General features: G+C 49.5%; 1 protein-coding gene across 7 annotated transcripts in view; it reads right to left on the bottom strand.

The window, feature by feature from the left end:
• RGS3 (regulator of G protein signaling 3) overlaps positions 1-17,555 on the bottom strand; it is a 242,348-nt gene that overhangs the window by 88,480 nt on the left and 136,313 nt on the right. For all 7 annotated transcript variants that reach the window (XR_012642096.1, XM_074973668.1, XM_074973669.1 and 4 more), the window contains one exon: positions 11,183-11,294. Coding sequence is in view for 6 of the 7 variants with exons in the window: in XM_074973668.1 (XP_074829769.1) it covers positions 11,183-11,294 (112 nt within the window). In the remaining variant the exon portion in view is untranslated. The remainder of the gene's footprint in view (positions 1-11,182; positions 11,295-17,555) is intronic.

The raw sequence follows: 17,555 nt of genomic DNA, 5'->3' as shown, positions 1-17,555 counted from the left end.
GGAACAGCCCCAGGGACTTGACTCCTCCTAGCCCTGCCCCCATCCCCGGCAGGCAGAGAGGCCTCTGACATGAGGGGGCGGAAGGAGCCGCTACTCAGGAAGCGGCGGCTCAACACTTCCTCTGCATTCTCTGGTTACATCTACACAGGGATAAAAACCCACGGCTGGCCCAGGACAACCAACTCGGGCTCCGGGCTGAAAAATCACTGGGTAGGGGTTCAGGCTTGGGCTGCAGCCCGAGCTCTAGGACCCTGTGAGGGGGGAGGTCCCAGAGTGCAGGCTCCAGCCTAAGCATCTGCACTGCAATTTTTAGCCCTACAGCCCGAGCCCGGCAAGCCCGAGTCAGCCAACCTGGGCCAGCTGTCACTGTACTGCAGGGTCTTTTATCCCGCAAAGACATTGCCAGCACAGGCCCTCCAGGAGACCTGTCTCCATGGAGCTGGCTCCCTGCGTGGCCCTTGGAAAGGGAGACGGTCCCAGAAGGTGACAGGACAGCATGAGTCATTCCAAAGCGACAGTCCTTACTTTGTGAAGCCTGAAGCTTCCTGATCTCCTAACCCCGTTCAGCGCAGCGTGGCTGAGGAAGGCTGCTAGGCCTCTGCTCCAGACGGTTCCCGCAGCGCCAGGGACCAGCTAAGCTAACAGACTGGCTGGTGTTTTCCACTGACAGACTTTGCTGAGAGCGATGCCCCCTGTCCTCCATATGAGATCCGCTGGAGGGAAGGAGAACCTCCGATTCTGCCAAGCCCTGGGAAAGCCAGCCCAGACCAGGCACCTGAGCCCAGGCTCACTCAAGGAGTTTTAGTCAACACACAGCAGGGCCACTTGGACTTTACAGCAGGACATTCAACCTAGTGGAGGATGTTCCCCTGGGGCGCCATGCCCCCTGCCCCCAGTGCAAAGTGCCTTTTAAAATGTTGTCTCCTGTGTGGAGCAGGCTGGTGCTGCAATTCATGCTCAGGTGTGATTCTTGCTAATGGCAAAGTCAGTACAAGCTCTGCTTTGTTCCCACAGCATGTGCAGTGCTAATGACGGAACCAGGTGGCCTCACATTCTCCAGAGAACTGCAGACTAACCATCCCAGTGCAGTCAGCAGCCCTGGAGTTCACAGCTGGCATGGGGACCCTGCAGAGAGGCTGATGCCACCGCAGAATTCGATTTTTATTTTTTTAGAATTTTGATGGATAATATCAGGGGATATGTTTAAGCATTTTTTATTATTTTTATCAATTTAAATTTTCATATTGCAGGAAATTTGAGGGGTCAGACAATAATTATTTAATGACAGTAGATGCTGAGATTCCAAATATTAAAGCTTTATAGATGTTAAGACAGAAACTGTCAACATCAAATGTCAAAATATACCAAGTCAATATCCTCCAATCAAACCCTACCACATTCTCAAGTAGTGTTTTCCTTACTTCGCCTCTCTGCACATTTTGATTTTGATCAGTTTTTGCAGGTGTGCTGAAATCGACGTTTACCAGCTTTGACCGATAAAAATCTAATCCTTCCCAGTCTACCCCTGAGCAGCAAAGACAGTGCACACAACACTGCAGCATGCTCAGCTTTTTCCTTCCAGTGACTTTCTGCTGGCCTTTGGTGAGCACTGGCTGGGGGATTACAGGCTTCCCCCACTCCAACTACCAGGGCTGGGGCAGACTGAGGGACCCTGCAGGGCCTTGGTTTTAAAGGGCATGATGCCCCCTTTTCAGGGACAGTTGTGCCCAAGTCCCAGAACATGCTGGTGACATCCAGATATGCTGGGAATGCTGTTGGAGAGGTGTCAGATAAAGAGCACTTTAGCACAATGCATATCTGCAGGCATCCGGAGCTCTGCTCTGCCATGTCCCGTGCTGGGTGAGTTAGGGTCTGGAAAACACCCTCATGCTCCTGTGCTACTGTAACTAAGTAATGGGGCTGGGAGTCCAGGGCCTGCTTTATTTCTTTACGAAAGCGAAGAAGTATGTTCCTGCACCTGAAAGGGCCCACGGCTTCCTCCACACCTGCCGCAGGTTCCAAAGTGGCCACTAGGGGCTGCTCAATAGCTCACACACCACCTCTCGACTTACCACTCCCACATACCCGGGCATCCCACCAGCACCCCAAGACAGTTCCTACCCGGCCTGTGCCAGGACCTCCACAGCATTTTAACCCAGACAGTCATCAGGGCTGCCCCAGATACATCTGCCTTGCACGGCCAACGCCAGCATTCTGGGCGACCCTGCAGGACGCCTCCAGCTAGTACGTTGCACTCTGGGGAGGTTGGAGAGTAGGAGGCCAGGACATTTACTTGATACTGGGGTTTAATAGCCATTTCCCTTTACTCTTCCTTAGTGTACAAAACTCCCACTTCTCCCCTCCCCCCAAATGTGGCCCTTCCTCGCTTCCTTCACGCTGAAGAGCTAGGGCCCGGCTGCAACAAGGCCTGCTTAGCACAATGTGGCTATCAGGCAGGAGAATGGCCTCCCAAGCCGCCACCACAGCCCGTTTGCGAGGTTGATAATCCAGCTCCCCGAGGGGCTGGCTACGCTCAGACACAATCGTCCCACAACAGAGGCCGCCCGATAAGGGGACAGTGACACTGGCTAGTAGATGCCTTGGGAAAGTTACAGTCTTGAGCCGTTGTATATACTGTATTTGGGTTCCTACAATAGTACAATGTCATAACAGGTGGCTGCTTAATACAGGAGGACAAAACACATGGCCACTGGGACTGATTTCCCTTCTGAGCAGCCAATGCCCTTCTGGAAAGTTACAGACATAAGCAAAGAACCCTACCTCTGCAGGCACCCCCCTCCCTTCCCACACCCCTTGGCAGGGTCATTGCTGGGCAATGTACACGTAGGCAGTTCCGGGGCTGGAAGAACACACTGGCCAGGTGACTAACCACCTACCATGGTGTGAGGAAGTACAGAGGAGCCAAAACCCTACCTCAGACATTTTATACCCACTGCAAGGGATAAGAGGAGTCACAGGAACATAAAAATGGCCACACTGGGTCAGACCAATGGTCCATCTAACCCAGTATCCTGTCTTCTGACAGTGGCTGGTGCCAGATGCTTCAGAGGGAATGAACAGAATGGCACTTTCCAGTGACCCATCCCTTGCCATCCACTCCCAGCTTCTGGCAATTGGGATACAGGGACACTAACAGCCTGACCATCTTACCTAACAGCCATTGATGGACCTGTCCTCCAGGGATTTATCTAGTTCTGTTTTCAACCCAGTTATAGAATCATAGAATATCAGGGTTGAAAGGAACCTCAGGAGGTCATCTAGTAACACCCCCTGCTCAAAGCAGGACCAATCCCCAAATAAATCATCCCAGCCAGGGCTTTGTCAAGCCAGACCTTAAAAACTTCAAAGGAAGGAGATTCCACCACCTCCCTAGGTAACGCATTCCAGTGCTTCACCACCCTCCTAGTGAAAAAGTTTTTCCTAATATCCAACCTAAACCTCCCCCACTGCAACTTGAGACCATTACTCCTGGTTCTGTCATCTGCTACCACTGAGAACAGTCTAGAGCCATCCTCTTTGGAACCCCCTTTCAGGTAGTTGAAAGCAGCTATCAAATCCCCCCTCCTTCTTCTCTTCTGCAGACTAAACAATCCCAGTTCCCTCAGCCTCTCCTCAGAAGTCATGTGTTCCAGTCCCCTAATCATTTTTGTTGCCCTCTGCTGGATGTTTTCCAATTTTTTCCACATCCTTCTTGTAGTGTGGGGCCCAAAACTGGACACAGTACTCCAGATGAGGCCTCACCAATGTCGAATAGAGGGGAATGATCATGTCCCTCAATCTGCTGGCAATGCCCCTACTTATACAGCCCAAAATGCCATTGGCCTTCTTGGCAACAAGGGCACACTGTTGACTCATATCCAGCTTCTCGTCCACTGTCACCCCTACGTCCTTTTCTGCAGAACTGCTGCCGAGCCATTCGGTCCCTAAACTGTAGTGGTGCATGGGATTTATCCGTCCTAGGTGCAGGACTCTGCACTTGTCCTTGTTGAACCTCATCAGATTTCTTTTGGCCCAATCCTCCAATTTGTCTAAGTCCCTCTGTATCCTATCCCTACCCTCCAGCGTATCTACCTCTCCTCCTAGTTTAGTGTCATCTGCAAACTTGCTGAGGGTGCAATCCACGCCATCCTCCAGATCATTAATGAAATATTGAACAAAACCGGCCCCAGGACCAACCCTTGGGGCACTGCACTTGATACCAGCTGCCAACTAGACATGGAGCCATTGATCACTACCCGCTGAGCCCGACAATCTAGCCACCTTTCTATCTACCCTATAGTCCATTCATCCAGCCCATACTTCTTTAATTTGCTGGCAAGAATACTGTGGAAGACCGTGTCAAAAGCTTTGCTAAAGTCAAGGAACAACATGTCCACTGCTTTCCCTTCATCCACAGAACCAGTTATCTCATCATAGAAGGCAATTAGCTTAGTCAGGCATGACTTGCCCTTGGTGAATCCATGCTGACTGTTCCTGATCACTTTCCTCTCCTCTAAGTGCTTCAGAATTGATTCCTTGAGGACTTGCTCCATGATTTTTTCAGGGACTGAGGTGAGGCTGACTGGCCTATAGTTCCCAGGATCCTTCTTCTTCCCTTTTTAAAAGATGGGCACTACATTAGCCTTTTTCCAGTCGTCCGGGACCTCCCCCGATCGCCATGAATTTTCAAAGATAATGGCCAATGGCTCTGCAATCACATCCACCAACTCCTTTAGCACTCTCAGATGCAGCGCATCCGGCCCCATGGACTTGTGCTCGTCCAGCTTTTCTAAATAGTCCCAAACCACTTCTTTCTTCACAGAGGGCTGGTCACCTCCTCCCCATGCTGTGCTGCCCAGTGCAGTAGTCTGGGAGCTGACCTTGTTCGTGAAGACAGAGGCAAAAAAAAGCATTGAGTACTTCAGCTTTTTCCACATCCTCTGTCACTAGGTTGCCTCCCTCATTCAGTAAAGGGCCCACACTTTCCTTGACTTTCTTCTTGTTGCTAACATACCTGAAGAAACCCTTCTTGTTACTCTTAACATCTCTTGCTAGCTGCAACTCCAGGTCTGATTTGGCCTTCTTGATTTCACTCCTGCATGCCCGAGCAATAATTTTATACTCTTCCCTGGTCATTTGTCCAATCTTCCACTTCTTGTAAGCTTCTTTTTTGTGTTTAACGTCAGCAAGGATTTCACTGTTAAGCCAAGCTGGTCGCCTGCCATATTTACAATTCTTTCTACATGTCAGGATGGTTTGTCCCTGTAATCTCAATAAGGATTCTTTAACTTTTGGCCTTCACAACATCCCCTGGCAACGAGTTCCACAGAGTGACTGTGTGTTGTGTGAAGAAATATTTCCTTTTGTTTGTTTTAAATCTGCTGCCTATTAATTTCATTGCGTGACCCCTGATTCTCGTGTTATGTGAAGGGGTAAATAACACTTCCCTAGTCAAAAAGAAAAGGAGTACTAGTGGCACCTTAGAGACTAACCAATTTATTTGAACATAATCTTTCATGAGCTACAGCTCACTTCATCGGATGCATTCAGTGGAAAATACAGTGAGGAGATTTATTTACACACAGAACATGAAAAAATGGGTGTTATCATACACACTGTAAGGAGAGTGATCACTTAACATGAGCTATTACCAGCAGGAGAGCGGTGAGGGGGGGAGAAAACTTTTTGTAGTGATAATCAAGGTGGGCCATTTCCAGCAGTTAACAGGAACGTCCAAGGAGCAGTGAGGGGTGGGGGAAATAAACATGGGGAAATAGTTTTACTTTGTGTAATGACACATCCACTCCCAGTCTCTATTCAAGCCTAAGTTAATTGTATCCAGTTTGCAAATTAATTCCAATTCAGCAGTCTCTCGTTGAAGTCTGTTTTTGAAGTCTTTTTGTTCTAATATTGCAACCTTTAGGTCTGAAATCGAGTGACCAGAGAGATTGAAGTGTTCTCCGACTGGTTTATGAATGTTATAATTCTTGACGTCTGATTTGTGTCCATTTATTCTTTTACGAAGAGACTGTCCAGTTTGACCAATGTACGTGGCAGAGGGGCATTGCTGGCACATGATGACATCAATCACATTGGTCACCTGCACATCTTCCAATGTGATATATGCCATTACAGATAACAGATAACACAGAACTGACCAGGGTTAAAAACCGATGAGCAAGGAAAAGACGGAATGAAAGGAAAGTCGTTGGTACCCTCACTTCCTGCCCATTGTATCTGGGCTCCTTATGTTGGAAGCTCTCTAGGGCTGGAACCGGGCGTACCTGCTCATTCTCTCTAGGGAGGAACCTGACCTTTCTATGTGCTCATTCTGGCAAGTGCCCACAGCATGAGAGTCGAATATGATATCAGCTGTGCAAAAACACATGCTAGTCACTCCCCAGCAGGCCTGTTGCCTCTGCATCTCTCACTTAGATGTGAGCCCATTGAGACAGGAACTGCCCCTGAATATGGGGCTCCGCACTGGTTGGAGTCGCTAGATGCTATTGCAATGGAAAAGTTACATAATAACAGGGTCCGGGCATACCTGCTTCTGCCCTCTTGTACAGTCTCCAGCCCTAACCAATAATGAATAATAACGGTCTGTCAAACGCCGTCCCAGCTCTGCTGTGACAGAGAAACAGGCTGTTATCAGCCATGCTCAGGGAAATGCTACAAGAGAGAAAGCAACACAAAAAGCCAAGGGCCAAATGATAAGATTCTTTACAGTGTATTAGAACATAAGGCAGGCAGAGTCCCTCTCTGGCCTGCTGGGCATATGCTGTAATGCACTGAAGGGGAAGAAATGCCTTGTACACAGAACCGCCCAGCACAGATTACGCCCTGCAGGTCAGACACGTCCCCACAGAGCCAACAATCACTGTATGTAATGGGGGCCCTGTAAGCAGCAGCTGTTCAGCACCCCCTCCCCCCACCCCGCTTTTCAGAGGCAGGTGAGCAGACGACAAGAAACCAGGAGCAAAGGAAAGAGCTGCTCAGCCCCACACGGCCTGGCAGGTACCAGAGAGGCTGCTGTCAGGCCAGTGGGGTGGGAAAGGGGGTGGGCTGGCAGTGCATTGCAACAACTGCAGTTCCCGGGTCCCTGCAGATGCAGAGTAAGTGGAACAGGGCAGCTGGCCCATTACATGAAACCGGGCTCAGCACTCCTGGTCCAGACCAGGGGCTTCCCACTGGGCCAATGAGGAAAGTGGGACAGCACCTGGAGGCTACGGAAGGTCAGTCAGGAGTCAGCCAGGCAAAGGGTAGGAGATGGGAGCTGACAGAGACAGACAGTGGTTCCTGGGGGCAGGTTAAAGGCAGAAGAGAAGAAAGAGGGGTTTGCTGATAGAGGTCCCCAGGGTCCCCAGGAGAAGCAGCAGAAGGAGATGTCTGCAGGCTCTAAGCTGCAGAGTTAGAGCCCAGGACCAGAGGCAGGGGAGCAGCGGAGGGATGGACGCGCTACCCTCTTCTTGCTGGAGAGCTGGGGTGTGGTGAGAACAAGGACTGTGTGCATGGGGGATATGGACTAGGCACGGGGATTTGGTAGAGACTGTGTGCACAAAGTTGCTGTAATCAGCTGGCCCCCAGGAGGGGTGCTGTTTAAGTAAGAACCTTAAGTGAAGTCCTTTGAGATACCCAAGAGGGACACTGAGGCGAGGAGCCACTTGCAGGGCTGCCCCAAGGGGGTGTCCTGGAGGAGGCCACTCATCCACAGGGAGACTAGCCTCTGGGGGCACCTCCAAACTGAGAGCAAAGGCTCACTCCATTGCCAAAGGCCCACTTCAAAGTACCGAGTAATGGCTAACGGCCACTTTGGCTCCAGCCAGCAGCAGCAAGAATGGACAGGCCCAGCCATGTGACTGGCAGAGGCAGGGGGACAGTGTTGCAATCCTGGGGCTAATTACCATACAAGAGGCTGCTTAAAGCATGGTGCCTCCTCAATGCCCTGAGCACTGGGCCGGCAGAGCAGCATGCAAATGGAGACGCCTCTGTTCCTACTCTGGAGTGCAAAAAGGGTGGGGACAAGGAGCATGGCTGGGGAAGATCTCTCAGTGGAATCCCTGATTTGGGCTATTATGTATTGTTGCCCCTTTCCGTTCCCGATCTGAAGCTTCTCCACCCCAAGGGGTACGGTCCCAGCAAGCCAGTAACTTTGGGATGGAAATTCCCACAGTATCTACCAGGGACGCTCACCCCATTACATTGGAAACACTGGCTGGCGTGATGCTCATCAGCCAAGCTGGGCTTATAAAGCAGGAAGACTGTGCATTGTAAAGCCGATTATACTGATTTGCTTTAGCACAGTGCAGCGAGCAGCAGAAACAGGAAACATCACAATGGTCTTCAGTGTACCGGAGCTGTCTCAATTGTTACGCTCAGCAATACGCCTGTTCCTAGTAACGTGCCATTCAGTTATTTCAGAGAGGAGCAGAAAGTCGCTGCCAAAAGGGACTGGCAGCTTTTCGCTTTGGCTCTGGCTTGGTGACACGTTTTTGCACCAGACTTGTGTAATCCATAAGCAGGCTACTTTCTGGAAGCAAACGGCACTGACAGCTGGATTCCTAGGGAAGGTCACTCTAAAGGTTATGCAAGGCAGAAAAGAAACATCCCTTTCTGGAGGGGTTCCCTGTGCTTGCTCAGGCAATAAGTAACAGACAGCTTCCTGAGAAATCCAGCTTGCATGAAGGAGCAGACGGCACATCCCAGTGCAGGATCTGAGTGACCTGAGCGATAGCCATGAGCAGAGCCAACTCCTCCAAGCTCTTGACCAGGTGCAGGAGAAAGCAGCCACCTGACAGCAGTTACGATTCCGAGGGCCATTGAACGACTCAGCCAGAGGGCCCAGCTGGGAAATCAAACATGCACCTGATGCCCACAGAAAAGTTCTCCCCTCAGGGGATGGCTACACTTCGAGCTGGGTGCGATTCACAGCTCGAGGGGAAATACAGCTAGCGAGCTAAAGCCAGAGCACAGCCTTGGCAGTGCAAGTGGTGGGAGGGACCAGCCGTCCCAAGGACATCCCGATGGGATGGGCCGGGGGCTGCTAGCTCCTCCTGTGGCTGCGGCTACACTCTCCCTAGAATGCAAGCTCGATGAGAGCTCGTGTGAGCATTTCTCCTTGAGCTGAGACACAATCCCCAGCTCCAAGGGCCAACGTACTCTAAAGGGCAACATTTCTGTATCCGTTCTTTAGACACAACCTGCGCTGGGGTAGGAGTGCCAAAACCATTCTCACACATATTCAATCTTGTTTCTAAATGAGTTTGCTTTTCCTGTGTCATCCCTCATTGTGTCTGCTCTCCCCATATAGTCTAGTGAATGAGTTCACTGGAAGAAAGATCCTGGAAAAAGGCAATCCTAAGTGACTCATGCAAAAGAAACAAACATACTATGATATTTGCATGTCACAAACAACTCAAATATTCTCTCTCCAGAGCTCACAAGGAACTGGAACAAGCTGACAGCCAAGACTCATTCCCAGAGATTTCAAATCAGCGGGAGGAGTGATGGGAAACTCACAAACAGGAAACACTGGGTAAATCACTAGTTGGGAAGGACAGCCCCGCTCCAGAGAGTGCCCTCTCAGCAGTAGATGTGGACTCCTAGTGCCATCTACACTGGGATACCAAACAGCAGAGCCTGATTCCACAGGCGGGTGACATATTCCTGGAGGCTTCATCACATGACATAATCTTTAATTAAACATTAATCTGTAATTCCTGGAGACTCCAGGACAATCCTGGAGGGTGGGAAACCCTATTCCACAGCAACTTCAGGCCTGGGGCCAGGGAAGGAGATGGGTGGGGATATGCAGGCAGTGCACCAGGTCCGCAGCACCTCACGACTCCACCCACACAGAATGTCAGCCACTCCCACTCCTCTGCCCTGACCAAGCAGGTCGCCCATCAATGAGATGTCTTCACCTGCACCAATTACACAGCAAGACGAGTGCTAGGCTCGCCTGGCCAAGGTCTGGGGTAGCTGTGGGCTGTGAGCCAGTCTGCACAACCCACCAATGCAAACCAGGAACACCAAGCAATGAGCAGGCCAGTCCTTCAGTGCCATATCTACCATCCACTCCTCAGTTCTCCATCTCACTCCATTGCCTCCCGCCCGCCACCCACCATCCATGTCATCTCCAGCCTCAGCAGCAGCCTCTTGGGGGCTGCGAACTTGGGGGCTGTACATGTTTCCAGGTATGCTGGCTGCCCCAGGGAAGGAGAGGCATGGAACTAGGGTCAGGGAAGGGGTGTTCCTCATTTGTATCTCAACAGCCAAGACTAGATGCTGCCTCCCCACCCCCTCCCAGCATCCCAACTGAATCAATTGCTTCAGATCACTCCCCACTGCTGGAGCAGTCTCTGCTGGTAACAGTCCCTGCAGCCAGCCCATCAGCAGGGTGTAGCGGCCATGTCAGGCAGGCAGCATGAGAGGAAGGCTCCCAGCCCAATCGGTGTGTCAGGGCATGGACGGGAGAAACTGCCCTGGCTGGCTATGAAGGGAAACCGTAGGCGGTTGAAGGAGGAAGTGGGGTAAGCAAAGGTCACTAGAGCTTAGTCACAGACCTGCGGAAGAAGCTGCTGTGCTCTGTTAAAGCACCAGAGGGGAAACTTCAAGACTTCGTTTCCCTCATTGTCTCAGCTAGCCACTGCTGCAAACAATATGGCACCGGTGGGACAGGGAAGGACAGCTCAGCATGGCAACTGCACAGCACGCAGCAGCCTTGGAAGGGACAGCCCATCATCCCTGGAGAAGAGCCCTGTCCACTCCCTGTTCGCAGCAAGGGACAGTCTCTGCAAGACATCTGCAGTTCCCTGGCAACCAGAGTTCTTCCTACCTGCCTCTGGAATATGAACAGACTGGAGCCTGTGTTAGGTGATGATGGGCAGGGCTGGCTGGAACCCCCAGGGAAGGGTAGCTAGGAAAGCAGGCTCTCTGCCTGTCCTGAGCTCCTCCCATGGGGTGTACATTCAGCAGGACAAGCAGGAGGGGAAATCGTGTACTTCTGAAACCCTTGCAACACCAAGAAACAACGGGGAGTGACGGCATGCTGCCTGGGCTGCACCACTCGCCCACTGTGCCTTGATGGGCCAGCCATCTCAGCGAGCCATTTAGAATCAACAGCCAGAAAATGTCCACAAAAGCCTGGCACAAAGAAGCTTCTGCCTGCTGGCACACTCACCCTCCTGGAGTTTGACACTCTGGAGATAGAGAGGATTCCTCAGCACATTGCAGCGCCCTGGCTCATCTTCCTTAGTGAAGAGCAGCAAGTCCGAGTAGATGAAGACGGTCACCTGGAGGGTAAGACGACAACAAAGAAGACATCAGGAGCCATTGCCAAAGAGCCTCCTTCCAGCCTAGACAGTCATCAGCCCCAGGAGTTAGCCTGGAACTCCAGGGCCTCCTTTCCAGCCCCGCAGAGGCCTCTGGAGACACACTGGCAATGAAGAGAGCATTTCAGACACTGCAAAACTCAGACTACTTCAAACGACAGATGCTTGCTAGCATCTAGAAGTTATTAGCCCATCACTCCTACCCTGCAGACTGTTATTTACAGGGGACTTCTGGAGCCCCGTGATGGGAGGAATCAATGTGTCCAGAATGTAATAGATGCAACTGTTGTATCCACACGCACACACCCACACCGCTGTCTCTCCAACCCTCTTTTCCAAGGTTTTCACACCCCAGGATGAAGGACAGGAAATTATTTGAGTTGTGGAAGTTCCCGCCTGGGAGCACATATACTCTCTCAGATTGCATGAGAACCCATCTTGGTGAGGATGAGGGGCTTTGACTATTTTAAACCATCACACACTGTCCTGCTCCCCTCAAGTAAATGACATGTTGGCTCTGAATTAGCCATGCTAAAGGAGAATGTTTTCAGACACTTAATGGAGACAAACAATAATACTTAAAAACAATAATGATTTTGGCTGCAATTGGGATGCAAATATTGCAAAATACTGAAGCTACATGTCTTAGCGACTTAACTCCCCTGAAACTCGAGTGAAGGACCTACTATATATTCATGGCATTAACTGCAGAAATGGAAGGCCGATTTTCTTCTGGGTTTGTACAGCTCCTAGCACAGCATGGCTCCGATTCATGACTAGGGCTCCTAAGTGCTACTGCAATAATAATAATACAAGCAAAAGAATCAACTCATCCACCATGTGGGACTCCATGACTCAGACGTTAGCAGTTCTGTCCTGTCAGCCAGTGTATGGCTCGGCTTGGTTACGAAAGGCACTCGCTGGACTCTGAGCTTCCCCAAGTCTCAGCCACATACCCAAAGCATACATCCAAACCTAGATTTAAAAGAGGACAGGACAGACCCTTGAGAACCTCTTGAATTTCTTTCTCCTCTAAAAGTGGGTGCTTCCCTAGACAGCCAATAGGCGAGCTGTGTGAGGGATGAAGTGGAACAGGAGAGAGCCAACCTCGGGCTAGCAAGCTAGGATACAGAGGGACCTAGACAAATTAGAGGATTAGGCCAAAAGAAATCTGAGGAGGTTCAACAAGGACAAGTGCAGAGATGATTCATCATAGAATCATCGAATATCAGGGTTGGAAGGGACCTCAGGAGGTCATCTAGTCCAACCCCCTGCTCAAAGCAGGACCAATCCCCAAATAAATCATCCCAGCCAGGGCTTTGTCAAGGCTGACCTTAATAATATCTAAGGAAGGAGATTCCACCACCTCCCTACGTAACGCATTCCAGTGTTTCACCACCCTCCTAGTGAAAAAGTTTTTCCTAATATCCAACCTAAACCTCCCGCACTGCAACTTGAGACCATTACTCCTTGTTCTGTCATTAGCTACCACTGAGAACAGTCTAGATCCATCCTCTTTGGAACCCTCTTTCAGGTAGTTGAAAGCAGCTATCAAATCCCCTCTCATTCTTCTCTTCTGCAGACTAAACAGTCCCAGGTCCCTCAGCCTCTCCTCAGAAGTCACGTGTTCCAGTCCCCTAATCATTTTTGTTGCCCTCCGCTGGACTCTCTCCAATTTCTCCACATCCTTCTTGTAGTGTGGGGCCCAAAACTGGACACAGTACTCCAGATGAGGCCTCACCAATGTCGAATAGAGGGGAATGATCACGTCCCTCGATCTGCTGGCAATGCCCCTACTTATACAGCCCAAAATGCCATTGGCCTTCTTGGCAACAAGGTCACACTGTTGACTCATATCCAGCTTCTTGTCCACTGTAACCCCTAGGTCCTTTTCTGAAGGACTGCTGCCGAGCCATTCGGTCCTTAGTCTGTAGCGGTGCATGGAATTTTTCCGTCCTAAGTGCAGGACTCTGCACTTGTCCTTGTTGAACCTCATCAGATTTCTTTTGGCCCATTCCTCCAATTTGTCTAGGTCCCTCTGTATCCTATCCCTACCCTCCAGCGTATCTACCTCTCCTCCTAGTTTAGTGTCATCTGCAAACTTGCTGAGGGTGCAATCCACACCATCCTCCAGATCATTAATGAAGATATTGAACAAAACTGGCCCCAGGACCGACCGTTGGGGCACTCCACTTGATACTGGTTGCCAACTAGACATGGAGCCATTGATCACTACCCGTTGAGCCCGACAATCTAGCCAACTTTCTATCCACCTTATAGTCCATTCATCCAGCCCATACTTCTTTAACTTGCTGACAAGAATACTGTGGGAGACCGTGCCAAAAGCTTTGCTAAAGTCAAGGAACAACACGTCCACCGCTTTCCCCTCATCTACAGAGCCAGCTATCTCATCACAGAAGGCAATTAGATTAGTCAGGCATGACTTGCCCTTGGTGAATCCAGGCTGACTGTTCCTGATCACTTTCCTCTCCTCTAAGTGCTTCAGAATTGATTCCTTGAGGACCCGCTCCATGATTTTTACAGGGACTGAGGTGAGGCTGACTGGCCTGTAGTTCCCAGGATCCTCCTTCTTCCCTTTTTTAAAGATGGGCACGACATTAGCCTTTTTCCAGTCGTCCGGGACTTCCCCAGATCGCCATGAGTTTTCAAAGATAATGGCCAATGGCTCTGCAATCACATCCACCAACTCCTTTAGCACTCTCAGATGCAGCGCATCCGGCCCCATGGACTTGTGCTCGTCCAGCTTTTCTGTGATTCTATGCTGCTGTTCTCCCTGATCTCCCCCTAGCTAAGTACCAGCAGTTGTACTGCACCTACAGGAATGCTGTCATTGATTGAGACTGCCGACTACCACAACGTCTTTGTGGCCAAACTTGTGGCAACTTCTTCCCCAAAGCAGAAAGTTAAAAAACCTGAATGCTTTTTGCTAGGGTTGTAAGAGAGAATCTGCTTGCTGGCTTCGCTACTGCTGTGTCGCCACCATTCCCTGGACCACCCTTCAGCCACCGCACTGACTGAGTCACTGTTCACACATGCAGTGTGGTTCTGAGAGATGAGGTAGAGAAGAAGAGGCAGATTTCACTAGGCCGATGTTCTAATAGATTTCAACAACTTCGTATGTTGTGTCAGTGTTTGACTCTGATACTGAAATCAGTGGCCTTGCTACAGTCCGTTTTCCTTCCTGCACGCAGGTTTGGTTTTATGGAGTTCTCAGGAGTGCAGAGCTATGAACCTCGCTTTAGCTTACAAATAAAACTAGCCTTGTGTTTGCTTCTCTTACTGAACAGCCAGAGGCCCTCCCCTGCTCCCAACACACACACTCGCTAGTACCCACACTCACCCCCTCAGGGATTGGCTTAATTATTAACTTCAAGACCAACACAGTACAAACCTCACCCTAAGCCTGCTTCTGAATTTGGCTTGTTCCAAGGGTCACTCCCTGCGGGATCCCTCCATCCCTGGCCCTAGTTCACTCTGCCTTATAAGGAGACACTCCAGCACTGCTGTATCTTCCAATGGGAGCTAACAGGAAACAACGGAGACCAGGAAAAGTCAGCAAAATCACTCTAGCTCCATGTGTGGGGTCATAGGACATAGGAATTTCCAGACTGGATCAGACTCATGATCCACCTGGTCCAGTCTCCTGTCTCTGGCAGTGTCAGTACCAGCTGCTTCAGAGGAAGGTGTGAAAACCCAGTAGTGGTCAGATGGGGGATAATGTGACCTTTGCATTAGGTCTCTAAGGGTACATCTACAATGGAATAAAAGACCCGTGGCATGGCTGTGGCTGGCTTAGGTCAGCTAACTCAGGCTTGCGGAGCTCGAGCTGCAGGGCTAATAATTGCTGTATAGACATTCGGGCTCAGGCTGGACCCCGGGCTCTGGGGCCCACTCCTCAAGGGGTCCCAGAGCTCGGGCCCAAGCCTGAACATCTACACAGCAGTTTTACAGCCTCGCAACCCGAGCCCCACAAGCCTGAGTCAACTGACCGAGGCCAGGGGCAGGTGTTTAATTGCAGTTTAAACGTACCCTAACAGTTAGAAACTGGCTCACGCCCTGAAGCCTGAGGTTTGATGTCCCTTCCAAAATGTTTATTGTCATTAATCATAACAACTCTGGATGTTCTTGTTATCCATATAAATGTCCAACCTCTTTTTGAGTCTTGTTAAATTCTTGGCCTCAGCAAGTTCCTGTGGTAAGGAGTTCCACAGTCTAATAACGTGTTGTATGTAGAAGGGTTTCTGTTAATCAGTTTTTAATTTGTCACCCTTTAATTTCATTGAATGCCCCCTTCTTCATGTGTTATGAGACTGAGAAGAGAAGTTCCCAATCTCCCTTCTCTAGACCATTCGTTACTTTACATGCTTTTATCATGCTGACTCTTATTCATCTCCTCTTTAAAGTAAACAATCTCAATTTTTTCAATCTCTCGTCCTGGGAGTTTTTCCAGGCCCCTCGTCATTCTCATCATCCTTGGACCAAGAGTCTGTAACACTCCCCAAGAAAAGTATTACTGTTATTTTGCAAACACACATCCCTTTAAGCCCAGTGAACACAAAAACAGAAAAGCACTTCCTTTAAAGTAGAGCTGCTCACAAACTGAACTTTCCATTCCATGGGAAACTCCAGCATTTGAAATACTTATTTTATTTTTGTTTCAAATTGGAATGAAAAGCTGCAATTTCAAAATTTCCCATGAAACAAAATTTCAAAAAAATTTCAATTCAAAACCATCAAAATATTTCATTTTGATAATGTTGATTCTTTTCCTTTCAACTATTTTATTAAAATATTAAATATAATATATTTTATGTAGTATTAAATATCACGCAAAATATTATAAAATTAATATTTTAATGATATTAAAGTCTAATCAAAATGAATAGAAACAATAAACTCAACACAAAATGGTTTAACCGTATTGAAAATGACAGTATTTTGACAATATTGAAATGAAATGAGAAAGTCAACATGAAACATTTCATCTTTTCCTGCGGAAAATGCCCTGCCAGGTGGAGGAGGAGGAGGGCAGAGCACTGACTCTGAGCTCTGGCCAGGCAGAGGCCAGTAGAGACTTTGGACAGAGCTGTTTCAATGGGGTGCAGGGGGTGGAAGCTGGACTGGAGAGGGTCTGGGAAGCAACCAGAGGGGTACTCCAGACACAGGTTGGAGAAGGTGAATTCAAGGATCTGAAAGGGAAGGGGAGATGGAGCAGTAAATGGAGAGGCAAGGAGGGTGAAGACAGAGACAAGAATATCATTTAGTTTAGAAGCCAAGCAGATTTGAACTGAAGATCAAAGAGGCACAAACACAAGAACATACAATGCCATTTCACAGTCACTTTTCCGAGCAGACCTGTGCTTCAACTGGGAACACGGAAAAATTAAAATTCAATATGTAGAGAAAACAAGAGTAGAGACCAGTGCAGACTACACAGGAGGCATTTATACCAAACAGGAGTGGAGTCCAGTGCAGGTTACACAGGAGCCATTTATACCAAACAGGAGCGGAGTCCAGTGCAGGTTACACAGCAGGCGTTTATACCAAACAGGAGCAGAGTCCAGTGCAGGTTACAGTGGAGTCCAGTGCAGACTACACAGGAGTGCAGTGTATATACCAGGGTGCAAGTGGTATATATACCAGGGTGCAAGTGTCCAGGTGGCTCCTGGTTTTCAGAAGGTGGTATTCTACTTTACACCAAAGGCCACACACATCACAGAGAAATGGTTTGTAAAATTCCCTCCACCTTCCTCGCAAACCCCATGGCGAAGTAAGGGCAGGGTGAACCCTCCAGGTGACTAGGAAAGTCTAGCCCCCTGGAAGAGGTTCCTCCTGCAGAGCTAGGAGAATGGCAAACACTTGGAGGAGGGAGCATTCCGGAAGTTAGGGGTTAGATAGTTACATGACATTGTACAAGGTACCTGCATTTGGGCTAGTTCTTTTCTGGAGCATGTAGAGAAATAAGCTGGCCCTGGAGCACAAGCAAAGCATTTCCCAATGATCCTCAGACCGGGGGTGCTATCCTTCTGTTCAGCAAGCCAAGGGTTGGCTGAGCAGCAGCAGCCGCTGGGACTGACTCAGCAGTTTCATGCAGGATTCTAACTGCTAACAAGGTGGGTCAACAGAAGAGCTACCCAACTGCTCCAGTGAGGCCCCGGGCGAGGGGATGGAAGGAAAAGACACACATCTCTCCCGAATGGT

Source organism: Natator depressus, chromosome 16 (assembly GCF_965152275.1).
Source record: "Natator depressus isolate rNatDep1 chromosome 16, rNatDep2.hap1, whole genome shotgun sequence".
NCBI classification, from domain to species: Eukaryota; Metazoa; Chordata; order Testudines; family Cheloniidae; genus Natator; species Natator depressus.
The sequence above is the reverse complement of the archived record's forward strand: the minus strand, read 5'-3'. Positions and strand labels throughout refer to the sequence as shown.